Source organism: Carettochelys insculpta, chromosome 22, assembly GCF_033958435.1.
Source record: "Carettochelys insculpta isolate YL-2023 chromosome 22, ASM3395843v1, whole genome shotgun sequence".
Taxonomy (NCBI): domain Eukaryota; kingdom Metazoa; phylum Chordata; order Testudines; family Carettochelyidae; genus Carettochelys; species Carettochelys insculpta.
In genome coordinates, this window is record NC_134158.1 from 19,454,619 (window position 1) to 19,473,248 (window position 18,630).

Sequence of the window (18,630 nt, forward strand, 5' to 3'; positions counted from 1 at the left end):
ATTGTTTTTTCAGGGTCTAATTGCACATGGACAGCTGGGGCAGTTTAATATAAACCTGCTTCTAATTAAACAATAAATAGCCATGAAGACATGAAAAGATTCAACTTTTAGAATTTTCTTGCACAAAGCTTTATAGTACCTGACAGACCCATCCTCTCTCTAGGCACAGTTCTATTCTTAAAATGCTAATAAATGCCCACCAAAAATGAATCCCACCTACAGATAAAATGATGGGATACAAATGAGGTCTTCACACTCAAGAAAGTTTAAGTTATTGTGGACAGTTTCCTGAAAACATCTGCTTAGTAGTGCAGCAGTCAAAAATCCTTACAGTGTCATTAATTACTAGGAAAGGATAAGAAAATATATTGTTTTGCTATAAACTCCTGGTTTACCCACACCTTGCGTAATACATGTGGTTCTGGTCACTCCATCTCAAAAAATATTAAAATTATGGATCAGCTTCCATGTGAGGAAAGGTTAAGACAGGGACTGTGCAACTGTGAAAAGACAAATGAGGGGGACATTAAAGTAGAATGTAAAAATCACAGTATCAAGAAAATAAATTATTAATCCCTTCAAGAAGCAGGACTCATCCAAAGAAAATAACAGACAGCAGATTCAACCAACAAAAGTATTTGTTCATATAACTTTGGATCTATAGAACCTGTTGCCTGGGGATTTTTGGGAAGATCAAAAGAATATTTTTTTCTTTTTTAAATCAGTTAAATAAAGGATAAGTCTCTCAATGGCTATTAACCTGATACCCTGGGCATCCTTAAACCTCTGAACTGCCAAAAGCAGTGACTGGCAATGGGATACATTGCCCTGTTGTGTTCATTTCCTCTCAAGTATCTGACGCTGGCCCCTATGGACAGGACACTGGGTAGATGGACCATTGGTCTGACCCAGTGTGTCTATTCTTGCCTTATAGTTGTGCAGGACTCCCTCCAGTCACTGTCACATGGCACTGTCGTGACAGTTACAGCAACTGCTTACATAGAGAAACAAGAAATTAGTGTACTTTTGGAAACAAGGCAATAGCACCAAGTCCCAGTCAGCTTCCTGTACCACCATTTTCCAGAACTACTGACATACAACAGCTTCTGGACTGACTTAGTCACGCAGCAGGGCTTTCAGATAATCTGTAAAACCTCAAGCTTCATCAGCACTGTAGACATCAAAAATCCCTCTGAATGTTTTTCATAGAAGAGATTTACCCCAGTGACAAAGACTGCATGACAGCAAGGTAGGGCCAATAATTTACACCCCAAAGACTAATGGGCATCTAGAATACTTCAACAAAATATGCTGTTCATTTTATACAATCTACTTGTACCACTAGGTCTATAGGTCCGTAACACTCAGGGAAGAAAAAAAAAAACATGCCAGCCTCAGTAAATTATATTTCAAAGCATTCAGTATCCATCTAAAATGGTCTTCGATTCCTCTTTTAGAAAGCAGATTCTGGTTCTCTTTTACTTGGCAAGCAAGTTGCAGTTTAGTGTCTGTTATTACTCTCTTATACAGGTTCAGAAAGAGACAATCTTACCCACACAACAATAGGTGTTATACAATGGTGTTATACAAGTTAAAGATTTCCACCTAAAGCACTGTGCAGTTATCCATAAGGTTTCAATCTAACAGCAAACAAATCTTCATATCCTACTCATGCTACATTCACTTTGAAAACAAGTTTATTTAGCAGTACACTTGTCAGTAATAGCACCTGAAAAAACAAAGTAAGGAACATCAAGTACATGTAAGTGGTTCTCTGGACATTAACACCCTATCTTAGGAGGTCTGGGCTAGTTTCAAACCAACCAAGTCTTATGTCAAGCCTACACTGATGAGCGGTGTCACAAACTGAAGCTCTCAGTTGACTTTTTTCATTCCCCATGTTGAATTGGAAAGGAACACAACAGTCTCAGGCTGTGGCCACCCGTGGCCAAAACTTCAAAATGGCCATGCTAATAGCCATTTCGAAGATTACTAGGCGATGAGTTGAATATTCGATGCCTCATTAGCATTAGGACACTTCCAGCCATGGCACTTTGAAAGCACCGCTTTTAAACATGCGCTGCTTGGCGTGGCTTCACAGGGAGCCTTTTCGAAAGGACCCCGCACGCTTTGAAATTCCCTTATTCCCCTCAGCTGAGTCCAAAAGTGTCCTAATGCTAATGAAGCACTGAATATTAAATTCAGCGCCTCATTAGTAATCTTTGAAATGGCCATCATCATGGCCATTTCAAAGTTTTGGCCAAGTGTGGCCACAGCCTCAGTTTACTAACCTCAAGAGCCTATGGGGGAAAATACTCTTGATGCCACTGATATTTAGAATCAAACGTATTTTTTATTTTCCAAACTTTTTATTTAAATGTGCCAGTAACACAGGCCACACAAAATATGAACAGGAAAACAAATCACATGTACAGTAATTTTAAAAATTTAAGGTAAGTGGGAGACAGACTGCTTCAAGACTCCCAGCTGACATGTCTTCACTATGGGTAGCATCTACTAAACTGGTGCATTAAAAAAAAAAGGAATACAAGAACTTGTTCAAAGGTGGCAGAAAGAATGAAACGAAGGTCCTGCTCCTGGCTCATCTCGGGCAGCACTTATGAAGCATGCTGAGCAGTTGAGAAACAGAGTTTCAGCGTGTATGGGTATGGCCCATCTAAGACAAGAACAAACAGGAAAAAAGTTTATTTGCCTCAGAGGTAGATATACTTTAGGTCTAGCACCTTTTAGTATAAAGGATCTAAAAGCTCTTTATAAGCTGTAAGTCCCATCCCTCCCCCAGGGAGGTTAGAAGCATTATTCCATTGCCGCAGATGGGTGGACAGACTAAGCAGGACTGCTCAAGGTCACTCAGCAAGTTGATGACTGAGCAGAGAATAAAACCCTGGAGTATCCTCCTGGCTCTCTCCTAGACAACAGGAACACAAACTCTCTCCCACCACACTATCTGCTCCCATGCAGCATGCCCAATTTCAATTCAAACAAAGGTACAAAGATGTCTGTATTAGTACAGCAACTCCCACCAACAAAAGCTATAGCCATTTAGATGGCAACCAACTCTCAACTTTTCATGGCCCAGACTTCTGACCGCAGCCTGTTAAAACTCATAGCTGATATTTATGCAAAGTCTGAAGAAGCATCAACAATTGGAACTCCAACTTAACCCCAGGTTGCTGCTGACTGAGTTACAGATGACTCAAAAAGGTCAGGAAAGCATATGCTCCATCACCAACCACTGTTCCCGGACCAAGATTTATAGATTGAGACAAGAGCCCCGCAAAGTATGTACAGCATATCTTACTTGGATTTTTCATCTGGTAATGGTTCAGGAACGACAGGGTCTCCAGTGCGTCGCTTTTTGAATCCCATTCCAGCAAGCCAGAGGAGCTTCTTTCACCTGGACGGAACACTGGAGGTTACAAGTGTGCGTACATCACTATACAAGCAGGACAAAGTAGGACAACAGCACATTGCTATGCAAGAGCTCTGGACCCCGTTTTAAATCAGTCTCACACATCAGGGCTGGGAACAGTGCAGAGGATGCCTCATGCAGTGCAACAGCAACTCTGATGGAGCAGTAACACTTTCCTTTTAGGGAACAACAGTAAACCCAACACTGGAAATACCCTTAAACGCACACTGCTGAATTTGCAGCAAAGAAGGGAGGGCGTGATTCATCGTAAGAGTTAAGGCCAAGCGGGATCACCAGATCAGCCAGTCTGACTTCCTCAGTATCACAGGCCACCGACACCGCCCAGCTACACCCAAAACCCAGTAAGATTCTGTTAGGGTAAATCTAGTGGTCTAATGGGATTGGATGCATTCAAGTAATTTTCTTACCCTCCCCCTTTTTGTCTGTTCAGGTCTAAATTATGCAGATGGAGTGCAGTCCACAGACAGAACACGCAACACAGGCAACTACATTTGCTCAACAAAATAATCCAGCCCTCATGCATGAAGAACAATCTGTTAATGCATATTTTCTTTCCTCTGCCTTTATGGGGAAGACTGCTTGCTAAATAAAGGATTGGTGGCCAAGGCTCCGAAGTGTTCAAGACTGCAACTCTCCAGTGACTGAGGCTGAGTACGTCACTCTGACAAGGTAGCAGAGCCATGCAGTTTATCACTCAGTCTTACACGCAGCAGGAGAAAGAGTGCATTGAGACTTGCATCCCAGACATGACCTCCAAACAGCCTCCCACATATATCCCCAAGGTTTCCCAGTATAATTTTATTGCCCTTTAACCCACTTTAACTGGGCACCCATGTTTTCCTATTCTCTAACAGAAGTTAGACCATATTTAAAGGCTTACTTACTTTTCCCTGAAAACACCTTGACAGAAGCTGGCCTTTTTGCTCCCAGCTCATCACAGATCTGATGGGAAGACAGACAAGTATTCAGAGATAGCAGCACAACAGATCTAAATATCACGCAAAATGTAAACAGCTCAGTCAACCAAAAAACTAAATTTGATGAAATTTACACAAAAACTAAATTTGATGAAAGTTACACACTTCACTACCCTAGCACAATGAGATCTAAACCCATGAGCGGGGTCCTTGGTGCTGGGGTAAATATTTACATTAATACCCTCCCAGGTACTCGAGCTAATTAGCCACCTTGGTTGCTCATTACAAATTCTGTATCAGAATACACCCATTAAAAATTTCCAAGTTTTTCCAGTTAAGAAAAGTGCCCACTGAATAATCTGGGCAGCATATCAGAAACTAGGTCTTATCGTACACTACCTATTGTATCATATGAAAATTGAAAAAAAAAAAAACCACACACATCCTAGAAGTCACAGGAACCTTTCAAATTTGCAGCACAATCCCATGTTATACCTTACAAAACAGAACATTCTTGGTCTGCTCTGCTCCCTGTAAGGAGAGGGAACATGAAAGGCTTCTGCCTGGTGCATACTCTGTTCTCATTGACTGCCATTCAGCTTGTTAAGCCCTGAACACTGTTTTGAAGTGGAGACAGTCTTTTGTTTGGCAAATGGGAACCAGACAACACGTGGGAAGTGACCTAGAGCAAGTCATAATGAGTTAGTGGCCAAGGGGGACCCACGAAAACTAGATCCTATCTCATGGTCTAGAATGATGCACAGGTATAATAGCTACAATCACGACCTACTAACTGCTAAGCTTATTACTACTGACTATATCCGTTCCACCCTACCCAAAAGGGATGAGATTCAGAAATCTGAGTCTGTACCATGATGAGGGAAGAATGTTACTCAAACTGCACAAGCTGCCTGTAGCCTGATCAAGCGTACCTCATAAAAGTTGTCTTCTGTCACCTCCAGAGGAGCATTGAAGAAGTGAAGCACGTTGCTAGGATGTTGAATCCTGTTCTTTGCTGCCTGCTCTGGGGTGGTAAACCTATTATTTCGAGAACCACTGAAGTCCTTGTAGCTGCACGAGCCATCCTCAAGCCCGTACGACTGACCAGGCATGATGGCTTGCTGCTTAGATACACTGGAAGAGAAACACAGCTTACTATTATATATGCATAGCTTTCTGCTGGTGATAACCTTTCCCATGAGAGCTCACAAGGCATCAAGACCAGACAGCATGTGGAAAGAGACCCACCACACGTTCAGCTTCTGTCCAAACATGAAGTTGTTGTTCAGGTGGGTGATTGCTCGATCTACAGCATAACCATCTGCCATCTCCACCATGGCTGCACCTGGCTTGCTCTTCATGAACTTCACCTAAGATACAGCATACCCTTGATGTGAGCACCAGGCATTTACATTCATGAGGAGACATTCAGGAAGATCACTTAGGTTTGAGACAGAAGGTGGGTAAGGAAATATTGGGGAAAGAGACAAGCTTTGGCGCTTACGCAGAGCTCTTCACTCTGCGGAAATCAAATGCTTGGACTCCCCCACAAACAGAAGTTGGTCCTATAAAAGATATTACATCACCCACTTTGCCTCCAATATCCTGGGACAAACACAGCTACACCATCGCAAACAAACTGGGTTTTATATATTTGAACTAAACTGCATCAGACAGATCCATTTCAGAGCCAGGCTCGAAGCTCTGATTTTTCTCTTTCTTCATTTGAGTTTAGTGGATTGTTTCATCCATCTGTTCCTTAGCTATCACGTCCCCGTCACAGTGAAGACCCAAACTTATCAATGATCGCTGCGCTCCTCCAGTCAATTTTAAGTCTCCAGAGGCAGAGGGTATTTTCAGTTAGCTTGCTAAAAACAGTTTGCAAATTAGGAGCCCTCATACCATTAGCATCTCATATTTACATTTGACTCATTTGAGCCCTAGTTACTCAAGCAGAGCTCATGAGACATTGAAAAGGAGTTTGTCTGAACAAACAGCACAATGCCAATTTCAAAGCCAAACCCAGCAGACTTAGTGGGAAGCAAGTAAGGTTACCTAAAAACAAAAATCACAATCCTAAGTACAGGAATTTGAACTCTCTGCCAGACCCACGTCAAGGATCACATATTTACAAAAGATCATAAGAACAAGCCATTGATTTTGTTCCTCTTACCTTCTCTACATTTCCATACAGACAAAAGACATTGAAGACCCTATCACAGTTCATCTTGGACTGGTCTAAGCCATACACCATCAGCACAGGGCTGTCAGCATGAGGGCCGTACTCTGGAGGTGGTGGTGGGGGAGGAGGATGCCCATACTGAGGGCCATAGCGGCTTGGGCCCCTGCGGTGGCCACCAACAGGAGGTCCCATCCTTCTCCCTTCATAGTGTGGGGGAGGAGGGCCGTAACCCTCATCATGATAATGACTGTGGTATCCACCATGAGGTCCTCCTGTGGAGACAACAGGAGTAAAGGCAACACATGAGAGCCCTCAACATCAGAACGAGACACGCCCAACTGAAGCCCCCATGCCTGCCAGAGCCATACCGTATTCTGCAGGATGGTCCCCAAGGAGAGGGGGCTGTCTCTGACGCTTGTTCGGGTTACCGCCAGGTTCCCCTAGGGAAAGGAGGATGGGTTATAAACTTAACCAGAGAGGAAAAATACTTCAATAGGTTATACACCTGGAGTTTACCTGGATGCACAAAGTCCTTTAAGTCCTAGCTTCTTTCAAAACACATTGTAACCTCAACTGCCCAGGAGGTTTTCACCATATTTAGCCAATGACTACCTCCAATATTTTAGGATTTGTCTGGCAGGGGGAGATTAAACTCCCCTCTCCCACAGCAACTCCATTTTGCCTAAAGCCCGGTATTATGGAGTGACTCTCCTCAATGGCCAAAGAGGGCTGGATCCAGCTCCCTCCAGAGCTTTCCAACCCAGTTCCAAGCAACGGACCACTGTACCTTTGAGTGGGCCTGCACTGTCTCTGCTGAGATCCCAGCCAGGGAACTACAGTGATGCAGCCCCACACTAACAGGCTGGGCTGGCCTGTTTTAAAGAGACAGGAATTTGTAGGACACGCGCTTGAATTTTTGTTTGTTAGAACTGCACACACAGTAACGCTTACAACTATTTCAGAACCTATACAGACGAGTTACAGCTTCTTGTAATGCAACCTGCATCTGAATAAAATACTTAGAATACAGGACTTCCCAGCTTTGCCTGGAGAGAAAGCTGGGTATGTTTCAAAGCTGATTACGAGGTAGGCATGACTTACAAGGGAGAGAAACAAAAGGAAGAGTGTCCCAGATAGATTTTGTGACTGACACAATGCTGAAGTACACCTGCCTCAAGGACACTACTAGTCTTTATAGCAATGAAAAAACAAAATATGGCAAAATATCTTCCCACCCAAACAGAAGAGGAGGAAGTAAGTGAGAGACTTATACAAACATGGTAGCAAAGCACAGCAGTAATAAGTTAAAATGAGCCATCATATACAATGCGTAACATTCACGTAACCATACATTTGTTTGTTTAACACAACTGAGTTTCATACAGGTTTATTCCAACAGTCATTACAAAGATTGAAAAGGGCTACTTACAGCAGGAGTACACAGTACAATGTCCATTGTCACATAACAATTCTGTATTTCTCTTACCATTGGACGCTTCAACAGTGAGTTAGCACAGTTCTGAAAGATGGCGTCCCATCAAACATACACTGCGACCCTGCATCACATGGTTTCAGAGTCATAAATACAGGTCAAAGGCACAAAACTGCTACAAATGTTTTTTTTTTTTTTTTTTAAAAGTAAAATCTTTAAAAGGTCTCACAGATGTTTTGTCCTCGGAAGATATCAAGAAAGAGGACATAAAGGTGTATAAATGAGAGTGTTCCTTCCATGTTTCATCTCCTGAATTTGTGTGGTGCTGTAACAAAATGGTGCTTCTGGCTCTGTGTAGTTCTCCAGTGTGCGTGTCTCCTCTGTAATGGAATGTGCCTTGGGTCAACTGCCCCAGTTATGCACGCGTGCACCAGACTGCACACCCCAGCTACAGCCTCTTAGGTATCTGTGTGCCTTTGGTTTGTTTTTGTTTTGTCTCCGCTTGGCGCTGATATGTTGGCAGCTGAGGACTGCAGGAAAGCAGTATAATCAAAAGAACTGCCCTCCCAAACCAAACCGTGTTGATATGGAGAGCATCCTATGTCTTGCATGGCCACTGAGATCTATTCCATTCTCCGAAATGCGCTGATGGACTTGTTTTGAGAACCCTCTGTTCTGTGTTTCCTAGTTCTGTGTACATTCTTGGGTTCAGAGTTTTGTTAGGCTTTGATTAGTAAGAATAATGTCTGCTGTGGCATGTTGCGCCTCTTTCTTTCTCTCTCTCTCTCTGTGCTTGTAGATGTTTCTTGGACCACGGTGTTGTGTTCTTGATGTAATGAGCTCAATCTGCTGCTGTTTCTGGTACGTAAGGATGATGCATGTTTTCTCCAGGAAGAGCTAGTGAGGTTTCTACACTGTGTGGTGTGAGGAATGTGCAGAGGCAGGCCACAGCCAATTCGGGACGTCCACTGTAGTACGGTCCCCCATGGTTTTAATAACTGCTCAGAACTGGGCATGGCCAGGGTAATACACCACCCTCACTTCCCAGCCTCATGTCAGGAAAGCCAAGATGCATCTAAATAAATGCACAGCCCTGCAACTAGCCCCTGCGGCTCTGCACATCTTCTAGTTATGTACCTTGGAGGAGAAATTTGTTTATGTTTTTGTTAAGTCATGTAATGCCATTGCTTGCTTCAGTATATTAATGTTTTCATCTTTTAAAAACAGGGGTGTACACCACATGGGAATTATTGGAGCCTCCAGACACCTACTCGGCACCTCAGGCTACACTGCCCAGGACCCCTGGAGCCTGCATTTCTCATAATTAAATGAGCAAGAACTGTCTTTGGAGGCAATAATATAGCATGGGGAGTCCTAATTAGCCTTTCCATGATTCCTTAGAGGGGACAAAAGCAACCTCTCTGAAGGCAGCATACCCAATTCTGGAGGGACTCTCTAAACTGTTATCAGCTGGGACCACAAATAGCTCCACACCCTGGTTTTAAAACACGAAGCAAGACAATACTGCCAAGCAGATTGTACCATTTAAAGAAAAAAAAATAAAAAAAACACCACAGGGAAACATAACAGATACATTCACTTCAACTGATGCCAGAGCTACTCAAACAGTAACTCAACACCAGCTGTGTATTTCACATTCTTCCACACAGTATGCATAAGTTTCAAAACCCCAAGCAAGGGGTTTCCAGATAAGCTTGGACAGAAACTGTAACAGTGTAAAGTAGACATCTATTGCTGCAATATGAATAATACACATCTCTGTTCAGCACCACAAAGATTCTGTGTAACTACTTTGTAACACTTAATTTGGAAAAGAATTCTATTATTCCTGAATGGTTCCAAAGACAGGAGCAAAGTCTTTAGAATTTAACATATGTTTGCATCTCACCCTACGTTTAAGTTACATTTGTGTAAAAACGTTCACCAATATACCCATGACTTACAACCCAATCCCACAGTCCACTGTCCTTGAGCTGTGTGATAACTACCCAACAGCTCAAGGAGAATTTCTTGTTATTTCCCAACATAATGAAGAGACTAGCAATTGTAACACAGCTCAGTTTTGTAAGTCATGCACAAACAGCCTGAGACTGTATCAGGTGACAAGCTGTAATTCTCCCATGTAAGAATGCAGTGGCATTTAAACTCTCACTTGCCCATGCCCTTGCCCAAAACTCCTTAAAACCACTTATGTATAAATTTCCTTTACGCCTAACACATAACTGACAAAGTCAGGGAGCAAATACATAGTGTGAGCCAGACATGAAAGTCCCTGGTAACAAACATTTGACTTTAAGATAAACTGAACCACTCTTCCCCCTCTTTGGCACTGCCCTATACCATGTCTGAATTTAGGTACCATTCTAACTGAAATTAGGAGGCAGACCAATGGCATTACATAACATGAGTCAGGTATGAGGTGCACATGTCAAACGACAAGCAACATTTGTGTATAGTTACAAAGCAGTCCAGCAATGTTACCTTGTCCACTAAGATTGGGGTTTGTGTAATCCCAGGTATCCTGGTCGTTCTTGAACACATTCAAACGTGTAGGCTGCAAAAACAACCACCCCAGTTACTCACGTTCACACAGTGAGACTTCTAAGCAGGACAGAACAATTTTAAAAACTATAGGAGATGGCTATAATACAGTACCTTTCACTCGAGGACTGCAAACCAATCTCACACTGAAACCTTACAGCTTCCTCACAAATCAGTTATTTAGTCCCATTTTTAAAAGACAGGAAAGTGATTTGCTCAAACTCACCCAGGAAATCAGTGGTGAAACCACTTACAGGACCCACAAGTCCTGGCTCCCATTCCCTTATTCTAAGCAGTAGAAGAAATCTCTTCCCCCTCCAAGGATGTGAGAAGAATACAGCAGTCCTAAGTTTCCTGTTCTAATATCATCGCCTTATTTATTTTTACATTCACACAGAGGGAACATATCTGTATATTTGACAGGGAGGACAAAATTGTGGAAAGTATGAGCTTTAAAGAGTTAACCTATCTTTTGTACATCTGAAACAGTTTTGTGCGTTCAATCCAGCATACCAACAGATGGAACTTAGTAAGTACCTATCCAGGTTTTCAGTTACACTTACCTTGGCATATTCAATCTTTAGAGTGCAACACCCAGAATAAATATCTGCACCATTCAGAGATGCCTTGGCTCTCTGAGCACTCTGCACAGAGTCGAATGTATAGAACATTAAGGAAATCTTTAGACTGTTTAGAACATTCAGCACAGACTATTGTACTGAAATTCTTTAAAAGCAGGATAATTGATCGTATCATGAGGCAATCCTCTAGTATGCAAGTGCTAATGTTTGTTTCCTGCTTTTTCTTCTTCTGCTGTTAGTCTCCATATATTGTGTGTTCCTATAAGATTTTACAAACCACGCAATTCCCCCCAGTGAGTATATCTATTATATTCCTTTTCTAGCTGGAAAATTAAGGCAGATGGATCATGTGACTTCCTCTTCTCCAAAGCAAGCAGCCAATGGCAGAAGCAAGTGCAAGAACACACTTGCTCTCAGCTGCATGCTGCAGTCACTAAGCCATACACACAATAGTCATGAATTTTGGTATTTCTAAATTAATTATCTTCTGTTAAGGATGTGCAAGGCTCTCATGCCCCCATGCAAAGCAACTTCTCACTTGGAGTGTAAGCATTTTGACAAGAAATCATAGGAACAAGAGGGTTTTTGATGTATAATCAGCACACTTCGACGGTTTAGTGTGCACCCAAAAGTGTTAAAAACTGACTTCCTGTGGTAAAACATGAACAAACATTACAGAGCACATATAGTCTCAAACATGAAAAAAGGATATTCCACCATGGCCTGGACCCCATTCTTTCTGAATATAACAATCCTTTGCACAGGACCACATGGGTTGCAAATGGTATACAGCACATCCTGTGGAAGGAAAGGAAACAAGGTAATATAGGAAACACACCAAAAACTTAATCAACATTTCATTAATGGCCTAGCCTTTTGCCTCTAGAAAGTTGTCTGCAGCAGACCTTGCCTGCAACCTCATCACAAGATATAGATACAACTGACAGCCTACATTTGAAAGCACTGGGATAGCAAGAGCACCATAACTGAGGATTTAGGTTTTACAGCAGAGACATATGCACAGCATGCATCAATATTCTATATGGCAACAGTTTTCTTCATTCAAAGCTGCAAATATAGTCTCCAACTTTAATTTACTGTAATTATTCCCTTGCATTTGCCTTTACAATATCCCATTTCACTTGTTAGGTGGGCTTCCACACACTAACTCACAATACTTAAAACAAGACCACAAAAAGGTGCATATTAATTTGCTAGAATGTCTCAAGCTTCGTCTTGCACTGGTGTATTGCAACCACGTACTTGAGCCACAATGCATTCTACCGGGAGAGACACAGATCGTCCCACGATTAGAGATTAGGTCTACCTCAACTAAGAGAATCAAGAATTACAACTGCCACATACCGTTGTAATCGAATAGATGGGATTTAGGATGGTGAATAGCAACACATTGTTGACTCCCCTTGAATCATCTGTGTCTCCAGGACGGGATATTTTCTGACTGGTGGAATAGTTAACAAACGCAGGATGCCCTGCTATGTAGATCTGGTTGTCTGCTGCATAGTTCACAGCATTGCAGGCACCGAGAATATCCTCAAACTCCACCAGGGCTTGTCTCTTCTTAGGCATCACCACCACATAACTGGGGAAAAAGAGAATGAATTTTCTTTCTTTTTGGTATCTAGCTAAAACTAATACAATAAGAAATGTGAAAGCTGAAAACTGAATCACATGTGGATCCAAATTTCCTGCTTGATGAATACGTTTTCCTTACCTGATGGGTCCAAACTCCTGCAGGGCCTCCACAAGATCAGCTTCCACAACACCATCAATCAGCCCCCTGATATGGACAACTGGAGAAGCAGGAGTTTTGTGGGGATCATCATAATTTTCCTAAAGAGAAAAGGCAGACATATATTTTAAAAGACATTTTAAATGTTTTCTATCGCTAAAGCTCACACTTACTAGCTCTAACATATGTCAGCTCAAGAACATTAGGCCATCAACTGAAACAAACACCCATTTTGTCTCTCAATACAGAGACCTATAAGATTCATGGATGCTAATCTGGCAGAGACTAGACTGCTTGAGGCCTATAGACTGGCAGACACTCCAGCAGCTCCACTTGAGGCTTTGCTTTAGGGTCACTGAAAGATACGCTCAGAACGCCGAGGAACAGCCACACGAATCCCTGCTTGGCAGGGAAGCATCAGGCCTTCAACTGGGAAATGATGCCAGGCACTGAGCTCTTAACGCACTGGGTGAATGCTTTTTAATTTCCCTTCTGTGTAAGGCCTGCAGTGTATGTAGCTGGGGTGGAGATGAGAAGGAAAGAGGCAGGAGAAATCTAGCCTTCACCCCACAGGCTGCCAGGAATCAAGACCACAAGATTCCCTTGCAGGCCTTGTACCATGGGCGGATCTGGTGTTTGTCCTATGGACATTGTCAAGCACAAACACAAGCACAAAGGAGCCCAGATATCCTCCAAACCAAAGGCAAAAACACATGGCAGGGCAAAGTCCTCCCCTTGACTCTGGACCTCCCCCATAACACACTACCCCTCATCTGCACACCACCCATATCACCACCCACTTTCTCTCCACGATTACCCTCCATGCAACCCATGTCCTCTGCCACATCCCCATTCCCTCTCTCCTCCAGGCCTCTTCTCACCACAAAAAGCATCTGGGCCCCGCTCCCCCGAGGACTCTTGGCCTACCCACCATCACAGCTCCCAGACCCTCACAATCCCCAGGTCACCCTCCATTCACTCACCTGCCCTACCCATCCCATCCCCTCCCCTCCCCCATGCACCCCTTCCCATGTCTCTCAGGCCAGTGCCCTGCAAATCTGCAGATGCTGACTTTACATCTGTGATAGTCACAGCTCACTTAAAGGGACAAAAACGTGGATGATACAAATTCTGCCTCCACACAGGACTCTGCCTCTGGCTCCAGGCTCTCCCCACCCCCGCAACCCCCACTCCCCAAGCACCCCCAACATCCCTCACACTCCTCCCTACTCACCTTCCATCCCATCCGACTTGTCTCCTCCCCACCCCTCCGCCAAGACCCCGAGATTCCCCAGGCCCCGCCCCCTTTAACCCCTCCCTCTCCCACGCCGAGTCCCTCGCCCTCTCCAGACCCCTCCCCCACTCTGTGCCCTGAGGCCATTCCTCGTCCCCCCCGACCCCTCCCCCACTCCTCATACCCACTCCCCCCCACCCGCACGGGACCTAGCCCCCGATCAGCCCCTTCGCGGCCCTCACCCCTCCGGCCGCCCCAGGGCCGCCTCCGCCGGGGCCGCCTCCTCCTGGGCCATGCTGCTGCGGCTCCGCGTTGTCCGTCTTCTGACGCTTCGGGGCCCGGCCGCCTTCGCCGCCCCCGCCGTAATAGCGTCCGGAGCCGCCGCCCCCGGACCCCGCCATCTTCCCCATCTCCCCACCCCGGCCGCTACCCTCCCCGCTCTGCGGGCCCCGCCACCGCCGCCGCGACATGGCGCCTCAATGTGAGCCTGGCTTCGGACACGCCCCTATTGGGCAGGTCCCTCGCCGTTCAGAGGCGCCTCGGAGCTCATTGGCTAGTCCTTTCGCCTGTCTAACGGACACCCCCGCCTTCCGTCGTTATTGGCTCAGCCGTCTCCTGAGTAGGCGTCGATTCGGCCGCTCGCCTGTCTATTAAAACTGTCTTCATGAGCCATTGGCTCCAATCGCGCACATTCTCCCGCCCACCGAGTTGATTGGCTTAGGTGGCTTTCTGTCTCCATGGCTTCCCGCCCATCTGCACAGCCAGGCACAGACCCCGCCTTCTTCTACCGATGCCATTGGCTCGTTTGAGCCACCTCCGAAACTGGAATGGATAACAACCACGTCACTCAAAACACTCTTGACGCTGATTGCCTCATTCTGTCATTGCGTCTGCGGCTCACGACACTCCATTGGTTATTCTGAACGTCAGTCAAAGAACAGCGGGCATTCGTTGGCTTGACTGCTTCGCTTCTAGGCCGCTTTCGATACTCCTTTGGTTAGCCTGAACGTCACTCAATAAATTCGCCAATAATACTACGATTGGCTCGTCTTCCTGCCTGTTAAGCGTCATTAGCCCAGAGTGCGCCCTCCCCTTCCTTCACTCAGCATCCCACCTGCCACCACCTCGGCCCGCCCTCCTGCTCTTCTGAGCTCTGATTGGAGGGTAGCCTCCGCCCGCGCCGCGCCTTGGTGGCTCTTGCTGGCTCAGACCGGCTGACTGAGAGTGGCGGCCGTCTCTTGGGATGTGGGCGGGGCTCACTCCAGAGGAGGCGGGGCTTAGCCAGGAGCGGGAATTCGGGGGGACGAGACCCAGCCAGGAAGGGAGGGGCTCAGTCAAAAGCTGGGATTCGGGGCGGGGGGAGGGCTCAAGCCAGGAGGGGAAATCTGAGCGGGAGGGGCTCAGTCAGGACGGGAGTCTTAGGGGCAGGGGCTCAGTCAGACCGAGGATTGGGGGGGAGGGGTCAGCGTGGAGGGGGAGGGGCTCAGCCAGGAGGGGGAGCTGAGTGGGAGGGGCTCTATCAGACCCAGGGGTTCAGGGGGCGGGGCTCACTTAGAAGCAGGGCTTGGGGGGCGGGGCAGGGCTTAGCCAGGAGAGGGGGTGTGGGGGGTGAGGCCCATCCAGGAGGGTAGGGCTGGGGGGGCTCAGGCAGGAGAGATCTTTCAGAGGGCTGGAGCCTTATGAAGACCCCAGAGGCAACAAGATCTGAAGTTGCTTCAAGCTCTGAGTGCCTATGGGCTCTGGGTCCCGTTGAGGCCAAGGACTCCAGGTGGGGGGCAGGGAGCCCTAGCTAGTGGGTCTTGTGAGCGCCCAGGGATGGCCTTAAAGCCCACAATAAAGCATGCTGAGGTTCTGACATTGTGGCCTCCTCTGGCTTCTCCTGAGCAAGGCCCCATGAAACTCAACTTGTCTCAGGGTCAGAATCACTCTCTCCTCCCCTACGATCTTTGAGGGCATGAGGCTGACTGGAGCCTGGACTCCTTGCTGCAGCAAACCCTGACTCTTATCCCCGACATGCAGTTCTACTGCAATTTTAGCAAACCTTGTGGGGGGGGGGGGGTTGGTGCTTTTCCTTTTACAAAAAAGCTGCAGAAATTCAATACCAGTAACCACTTCAAGGTTTCATGCTGAAGGCCAAGGGTCCCCTCGTACCCTGAACTCTACCATTTGCATGTAGAAACTCGACCATTCAGCACATGGTATTTCTTCCTCTCAAACTTCCTGCCCCGTTCCATGCACATAGTGGGCAATGAGAGGGATGTCTCCATCTGAGGTCTTGGGCTTAGATTGTGAACCCTGGGGGTGAACTTGGGCATGCCCTGTACTCCCCTCTTTGCATGATGGGAGTTCCTGGCCCTGGGGCACCACAGGAGATATAGTCTGGCTGGGGTGTCCAATGGAGAGTAATGACATGAGGCCCTCAAGCTATAAAAATCCCATGAAGCATTGCAGCGGTATTTCCAAATTGAAATATTTTGTGAGTTGGCTGAAAAACTTTCCAGTCTGGGGCCAAATATAATTTTTCCCCCAAGGAATGCCGACACTTTGTGAAAAAAATCATTTAATCACCCCGCCCCCAAAAAATGTTTCAGAAGAAAACTTTCGATCTTCCTTAATCATACAAGGCAGCCAGATATGGACAGAATTCTACAGGCAACTTTTACTTTGCCATTTCCTGGCTTTCAAGAGCTTGACTCTGCAACTTCAACATTATGGTCATGTAGGTTTTAGTATGAAATTTGCAAAACAAAGAAATGGCAGCACAGGGCACTATTTTCTAGATATCAGCAGAACAGAAGCTCAAAAGGGCCAGGGCAGAGTTAAGGTTGGCAGGGCAGAGGGCAACCTTTGGCATTTCCTCATTTGTAACTGTTAATGTTCTTTTAGTACAGATTTTTCAGACAGAGACTGTCAGTAGTAGTGCCAAGGGTGTGCTGGAGGGGTAGGTTTGAAAACAAGGATCCTGCTGTAAAAATGTACAACTGTACTGATCAGAGTAGTAACAGAGATATAGCTGTGCTAGTCTATATACTGTCACAAAAAAGCATTCCAATAGCACTTTAAAGACTAACAAAATAATTGATTAGGTGATGAGCTTTCGTGGGACAGATCCACTTCTTCAGGTCATAGCCACAACAGAACAGACTCCCATGAAAGCTTACCACCCAATACATTATTTTGTCAGTCTTTAAAGTGCTGCTGCAATACTTTTTTGTTTTTATACTGATCAGATTAATTTTCCAAGTTCATAATCCAGTAATTACTTTTACAAAATAACTTTTAATTGGACAGTTGGGTCCCTGTACAATTCCTGCCTATTTCTCCTCTGCTTTCTGCAAATGCCACTTTATTATATTTCTGCAGCTGGTGGTTTCTTTAGTATGCCAAGAGAACATCTTTACCCAATTAAGGAGGTTTAAAAAAAAACCTTCCTTTTCTTGTGGGAATCATTTTCCCCCGAACCCCTCCACCAGAAAGGGACATATTTAAAACCAACTCATTACAGGCTGACGCATCCTGCTTACAGTGGTTCTACAGAGGGCTAAGACACAGCAATTATGCTAATGAGGGAACAATAAAAGCCATTTGTAGGCAGTTATGGGGTTGGGGAAGGTTCTTGCTGAGAGGTGACAGGCTGTTTGCCTGCCACAGATAAAGAGGAAATGTATTGCAGTGATGATCAAAAGAAGGATTAAACCAAACAAGACCCTTTCAGTTTTAAATTCTCCTTGAGACTTTTAAGTGCTGGGTTAACAACCCTCAAGTCCCATATTTATCCTCGGGATAGAGACAGCATGTGAGGTAGCAGAGGCAGCTTCTTACATGGCTGTCTGCCTATTGTAGATGCTGGATGTACAGTTAGCCCCGTCTGCACTATATAGTCTGTGCTGACATAGTGTAGCTGAGGCATGTGCTGACAGAAGGAATTCTGCTGGCCTAGCAATGCCAGCTCCCCAAATGCTATGCTACCAGACACTCTCGTCTGTCAGCACAGCTGTGTCTCCCCGGTTGACTTTGCTGGCGCTGTTAAATCAGCCGGGATGTGAGGGGGCGGTGATTTTTCTGAGATGTCTAGCCTATATAGGTAAATTGGCATGCTTATGTAACGAAGGCCAAGCATTAGCAGGGTCTAGCCTACGCTAAGAGAGGTTTGCTGGTACTGCCAAACAATCCCAGAGCAGACGCAACATCTACAGCAGGGGTGGGCAGTAATTTTTGACGGATGGCCACGCCAAGATTTAGTAAGTGGACAAGGGTTGCACTTTTCTACGGAGTGGGTGTCGGGTCTGGGATGGAGGTGGGGTGCAGAAGGGAGCTCGGGGTAGGGGACTGGGGTGCAGGAGAGGGTGTGGGGTCTGAGTGTCTGTTTTACCAAAATCTTGGAGGCCGCCCCCCATTAAAAATTATACTCCAGGTCTAACCTCCTGACTCTGCTATATGTGATCAGTTATTATTTGCTAAACCTAATGTTCATAATCAGATGTAAGTTAGATGTAATATTGCAACTGCTTCATT

General features: G+C 45.4%; 1 protein-coding gene across 2 annotated transcripts; it reads right to left on the reverse strand.

Moving 5' to 3' along the window:
- Positions 1–1,691: 1,691 nt before the first annotated feature.
- On the reverse strand, positions 1,692–14,513 carry HNRNPL (heterogeneous nuclear ribonucleoprotein L). 2 transcript variants are annotated; one of them, XM_075016360.1, is made up of 13 exons: positions 14,358–14,513; positions 12,864–12,982; positions 12,494–12,731; positions 11,839–11,926; positions 11,111–11,205; positions 10,488–10,560; positions 6,922–6,993; positions 6,545–6,825; positions 5,620–5,741; positions 5,304–5,505; positions 4,339–4,396; positions 3,323–3,430; positions 1,692–2,677 (listed from the first exon to the last, which is right to left on the reverse strand). In XM_075016360.1, exons 3-13 carry the CDS (start codon positions 12,716–12,718, stop codon positions 2,619–2,621), a joined length of 1,383 nt encoding a protein of 460 aa, XP_074872461.1. In that variant the 5' UTR covers positions 12,719–12,731; positions 12,864–12,982; positions 14,358–14,513; the 3' UTR covers positions 1,692–2,618. The 2 variants fall into 2 exon arrangements, with proteins under 2 accessions (XP_074872461.1, XP_074872462.1); XM_075016361.1 differs by having other exon boundaries at positions 1,693–2,677; positions 3,323–3,418.
- Between the last annotated feature and the right edge of the window lie 4,117 nt (positions 14,514–18,630).